The 6,000-nt window shown below is 37.6% G+C and overlaps 1 protein-coding gene across 3 annotated transcripts in view; it reads right to left on the reverse strand.

Annotated features, from left to right (window-relative positions):
• LOC126162959 (uncharacterized) overlaps nt 1-5,492 on the reverse strand; it is a 28,338-nt gene extending 22,846 nt beyond the window's left edge. The window contains exons 1-2 of one of the 3 annotated variants that reach the window (XM_049919797.1): nt 5,291-5,492; nt 1,407-1,588 (exon numbers count right to left, since the gene is read on the reverse strand). In XM_049919797.1, the coding sequence (XP_049775754.1) occupies nt 1,407-1,572 (166 nt within the window). In that variant the 5' untranslated portion in view covers nt 1,573-1,588; nt 5,291-5,492. Of the gene's footprint in view, nt 1-1,406; nt 1,589-5,092 lie in introns of all 3 variants that reach the window. The other 2 variants (XM_049919796.1, XM_049919798.1) reach the window with 2 other exon arrangements.
• Nucleotides 5,493-6,000: the final 508 nt, after the last annotated feature.

Here is a 6,000-nt window from a genome sequence, read left to right on the forward strand (position 1 = left end):
CTATTTGACTAGCTGCACTCTCCACTGGCTTTCCTAGTAGGGTGTTCAAACCAATTTTCGGGGCCTGGGGTACAAAGCTGGTGGTGTCCATTCTGTAAGACTGATAAACAGCTCTGTCCTTGTGAAGTACCCCCTTCCCAGGGAGGAGTCCCGGGCGGGTTAGTATTGGGAAGGGTAGCTGTCTTTCAAGAGTGTCTGTCTTTTTTTTCTTCGGTTGGAATATTACTAATCTTAATTTTCCTTTCTTACTTCTCCTCATAGGGTACCTTTTCTACCACCCCTCTTTCAATATTTAAACGTTCCATTCAGTGAACCCTTTGCAATGTCCCCTGTTTATTTTTGACAGTCATGTGAAACCATAAGTACTCGATTGTATGTAATCACGTGTTTCCCCTGCAAAGTTGCTCTTGTCTGTTTCTGGAGACAGCAGTGCCATTCTTGAACCACATAAATGATTTACTATGGACATTGGCAAATGTGATATTTGCTGATGGCATAAGTATAATGATAAAGGGCCAAATATATCCATACAAAAGCAGTCAGGAGAATAATTAAACAGATTAACAACTGATCCTAAGCACTTTAAACTAGATGAAAATTCATGCGAGAAGTTCCAAAACATTTTGATAAATAATAGACTTTTGTGACATCAAACTGTTGAAAAATTAGCCAAAAAGCTTAGTTCTGCCTGTTCCCCCCCCCCCCCCCTCTCCCCCCCTCCCAATTAGAAATGCCTCTCACTGTGTTGCTGAGTTGCACTGCAGATAGGAATGCTAACATGCTTCCACTTATGTCACATGACAATCTTCTGGGACATTACAGTTATAGCCAAAAAATTCATTTTTTTTCTACATAAGTATTCAATCAGAACTAATGGGCTGATAATAATAAATAACATGAAAGAAAAGAATTTCACATTCATGTGCTGCATGGCACTTGGTGAAATTGATGACCTCTAATTCTAAGCTGTGAGCCACAATGCTTGGCTTGTTTTTATTGTTTATGTCAGGCAAGCAACCTAATAAAATGTCTTGCCTTTCACTTACATGTAAACGTAATACACAACTCTGTACCTATAAAAAATCCGTATTTGCTATTATTTATTTTGTTTCTAAGCAGTATCTCATATTTTCTCACCTTCCCTCTCCCTCTTTCCCTCCCTCCATTCCCCCCTCTTCCTCTCTCTCTGTACTCTTCTTCTTAATTCCTTAAAAGAGTAGGCCTATGGCCCTCTGTTGTCGACCTACAGCTAGTTAGTTGTATCATTAAATGAGAATACCTCAGCACATAATTTACAAAGAATTTATCTCTACAGCTGTTTTTTAAAAGAGTGAAGAAGCAAACAGTACAGAGACTAGACTAAAATTATCGTAATCTAAAAGTAATCAAAAAACAAAACAACTTACCAAATCTGAATATGCCCAAAATGGATAATACAAGTAATGGTACAAATGTTCCATATATCCATTTGTAAGGATATTCAGTAGCATTGAATGTAGACTTCAGAGCCCACAGAGTTGAGCCAGCTAGTAAAATGTGTGTAAATGCTGTTGAATAATGTGTTTCAACCATTTTTCAGTTCCAAATTCTGTAAAATTAAGAGACTGCAATCAAATGATGCACAAATACTCCATGCAACAGTACAGGAATATGAATAAATGACAGAGAGTAAACATGTTGAAATCCATCCACTAAATTTTATCACGACATTCAAGAGGTCATAAATATGGGTACAGGTAAATTGGCTGTTGATACGGCAGAAGTAACCTGATACCAACATACAAAATGATAACCTCCCAAATTTTTATTTAGTGAATAGGAAAATGGAGACCAATATGAAAATTCATGGCTCTGAAATATGTCCTGCATTAGAAACAAAATTTTTAGGCCTCTGTATACAGAATAACACAAAGTGGCAGACACATTAACACAACTAAAGCAGAATAAAGTATGCACCTCATGCGTTCTTACATACAGCACAAGCACAGAGACTGTTTGCAGTGGATACTATGCAGTTTCATAGTGTAAGCTATATTGTATCCTTCCCAGATTGAGACTCTTCACCTAGCTTACACATTTTCCTTAATTGGAACAGAGCTGTGAGAGTAATGCACAGTGCAAAGCCAGCAGACAGCTGCAGGCTGCTGTTCCAAAAATCAGTTACCCTGTGAACTGAATAAAAGAGCAGTGCCTTCCAAATTTAGACTATAACCTTCATAATATTTTTTTGTAAACGGCCATTTTATCACCATCTGAGCTGTAATTACAGCCATTTAGAAACTTTTGGATGACTGTGGTTACCAATAAAGAAAATTTTTTAAATTTTGTTAAACTATGATTGCAACTTATTACAAGATGTACGGAGTAGAGCCATCAGTCACAGCTGCTGGCTATGGGGAAAAAATTAATTCAGAGAAGTGTTCAAGTAAAATAAAAACATGACAGTCAAAACTTATGAACATATGACTTATATCACCAAATTTCCTGTACACGGCTGTCATAAAATCAGTTCGATTAACACAAAAAGGAAAATGTTAGTGGCAATATCAATATGGAAAAAGCGGGAATGCAGATAACATCAATAGAGCTAGAGCACAATCCTGGACTGAAATGGATGGTGTTGAAAACCAGCTGCATCATTTTCAAAGGAACTATACCACCAGCATTTACCTTAATTGATTATGGCGACACCCAAATCTAAATGATGAGACAGGGACTTCAACTCTACTAACTCCAAATGCAAAGACAAGGCCTTAACCACTGCATCAGTACTGGTACTCATTATCAACATGTCATCCATATTTCAAAATCAGAATTTAATGAATATTTGAAATGCACAAGTAAAATGAGAAAATGATTAATATGTAGACAACAGCAGTCCTTAGTATAAATCTAATGTGCATATGGCATACTCTGGTCGGGAGTCCCCTTTCAGGGAGTTCGGCCATCTGGTGAAAATCATCTCATTTGATGCCACTTCGTTGACATGTGTGTTGATGATGATGAAAACAACAACACAACATCCACCACCCAAGCGGAGCAACTCTCCAACTGGGCCAGGAATCAAAACCGGGCCCACTACAACTGACATTTTTTATTGTATAATATTGCACGATTTGGAGGGCCAGTCGAGATGTGAAATGGTGCCTGACAGTTCATCACACCAGGAGCATACGTGTGTGGCTCTGTGAACAGGGTTGTTCCTATCTTCAAAGATGTGAGTGTCCACAGCACATCCCTCATGAAGATGTAGAAGCTGGGACAACACTTAGTCACTGAAAATGTTAAAATAAACATCCTGGTCCATGTTCATGGTAAATTGAATGAGTGGGCCCATGTCATGTTCCAAAAACATCTCAAAAATACCACAGAACCACCACCTCCAGCTTGGATTTGCCCTACACACATTGCAGGCTGAAAACTTCAGCAGACCATCAGTGCACTTGATGCCTTGTTACTTGAAAAGAGCAAAATTGTGACTCTGCAGACAACATTAAATGCTTCCCACCAGTCCACTACCGTACAGTTTCTGTATTTGGCTCACTGAACACATGCAGCTTTATGTGCTACTGTGATCAACGACCTTTTGTGCGGTACCTGCCCACTGAATGAAGTTCCCTTCTTAATGTTCACTCAAAAACTGGTTCAAATGGATTTGCATTCACTGACAGCATGGCATTGACAAGGTGGCACATTCATTTCTGGTTCCAGCCAAGAGTGGTACACCATTTCTTATGTACATGTTGGACAGTCTGTGTTGATACATCAATGAATTTGGTAACTTAATTCCCATAAATTGGGCAACTTTATTCTAGTGTAGTCATGGGTAAATCCAAATACAATAACTCTTTTCTGCCAGTCTGTCACAATGACCAATTTTACTGTGCTGATTCATATTACCTCAAATGTCTGTGAACTGGACTTCATAAACATTCCACAAATCCTGTTCACGCAGAAGAAAAAGGAACTAGAAGGAAAATTCCTCCATTTCCTCAGTAAATTGTTAACTGGCAAAAAAGTTCCTCCACATGGTGGCTTGTATACAGTTTTTTGTACCCCAAAACTGGTATGTCACTCATTTGTGATATGGACTGGATATGAGAGAAGTCTGTCAATGGCTAGATATGAAATATGACTCCTCATTATGTACTGGTATATCTTATTAAGAACACAAGAATGTTCTTGCACAAATACTGAACAGTTTCAAGATTATGAATCCCTGTATGTTAATCATGATGAAGTCACGTGTCATCAATATTACATTCCAACAATGATTCCTGTGAAGACTTATATTTACAATTAAAAATCGTAGAAATCTAAAATTTCCTTTATCTGTAAATGAGAAACAGGCAATGTACACATGTGCAAGGATAGAACCCCAAGATTAAACAGTAAGAAGATTGGCTAAAATACAATTTGGAATCCACTACTTTATTAAACTACTACATGTAGCCTATATGGTGGAAACAGAGAGAACCACATCTGAGTTGCACCAAGTAAGACACAGGAGAAAATTTACAGCAATTCAACTACTGTTTACCAGACTTGAGACTCTTCTCTTTCAGTCAAAACAGGAGTGCTATGGGGCAAACGTAAGGTAGCAAACTACATGTATCCAAAATGGCATTGTAAAAATTATAATTTTAATATTACACTAACATTGCTGCATTCAACAGTGGTATGCAAAATAGCAGGTTGATGAGAATTTTTGTTTACTTCTAGCTCCCCCCACCCCTCCCTGCCGCAAAACACAACGTTGGAATCAACTGGAACAATACAATAAGCACTGACTCCTACATCATATTGCAAGGCAACATACTTCAGTATCAATTACTCGTATGAAACATAGGAACTTGTTTGATCTAAATCTAATTTATGAGGTACGAGAAATTGCACAGATTTAACGGGGAAAAGATGAATGAGGCAACGTGTAGGGCGGGCTATATGTCAACATTCTTCCTTATTCTTCATCGGCTATTTTATTTCACCTCGGTACTCTTTCTCAAGGTCTCTATTACATACGAGCGCAAAAAAAAATTTCTCTCTAACGAACTAATACAAATCCATTAAAAAGAACCTTATTCGAAATTACAATTGGAAGACGTTAAGCTTATAAAGTGCCGGAATTTCATCAGTGACAACATTGACCACTGTTCTGTCACTAAAAAGTTCTGAGAGAAAGTAAACGATTCTGTGAAAGGCTTACTTTCTTTAGCAGCTGGGGCTTAGTCATCTGTGATTGTACGTCCCTTGCATTACACGAGAACATGCAAAACATAACAATATTTACTTGTCAGTACAAATCCACAGAGGAATATGGAACTACAGACTTTCTGTATTGACTTTATTAACAACGTCTTTAAGAGAATGATACTCCAAAATTGACGGCTGTTTGACAACTGTCACAAATCACCATGCAGCTTATAGGCCGCTCAAGTTTATTCTTATTAGCGTTAGCTAGCACAAGTGTATCGATACTTGAGAGTTGAGACTCAAATTAAGCTCCAAAGACCTTGTAATAATAACTTGCCTCCCAGGAGATACTGCAGGCGCGGGATATTTTGAACCTTTATTCGTGATGGCTAAAAGGTTTGTATGCTAGAAGCCAATAAAAAGGAAAAAAAAAGATTTTGAACCCCGGTGATAAGAGTGTGGTAAGTTAGTAGTAGTAGTAATTGAACAGTATTATGGCTTGTAAGGATACAGACCTAACAGTATATATTTATTGGTGCATACATACAATATTTGAAACTTGTACATACACCCTGACAATATTTGTTAGTCATAACTGTACCGTCTACGCATTCCAGTGAAAGCGCAGAAATCAAATGAAGAACTGTGCGATACTGTTTGCACAAATAAATTCGGGAAAGGAACCAATACTGAACAGTTTCAAGATCCTGAATCTCTGTATTTTAATCATGATATCACATGTCATCAATATTACATTCCAACAATGATTCCTGTGAAGACTTATATTTACAATTAAAACCATACAAA

Source organism: Schistocerca cancellata, chromosome 2 (assembly GCF_023864275.1).
Source record: "Schistocerca cancellata isolate TAMUIC-IGC-003103 chromosome 2, iqSchCanc2.1, whole genome shotgun sequence".
Lineage (NCBI taxonomy): Eukaryota > Metazoa > Arthropoda > Insecta > Orthoptera > Acrididae > Schistocerca > Schistocerca cancellata.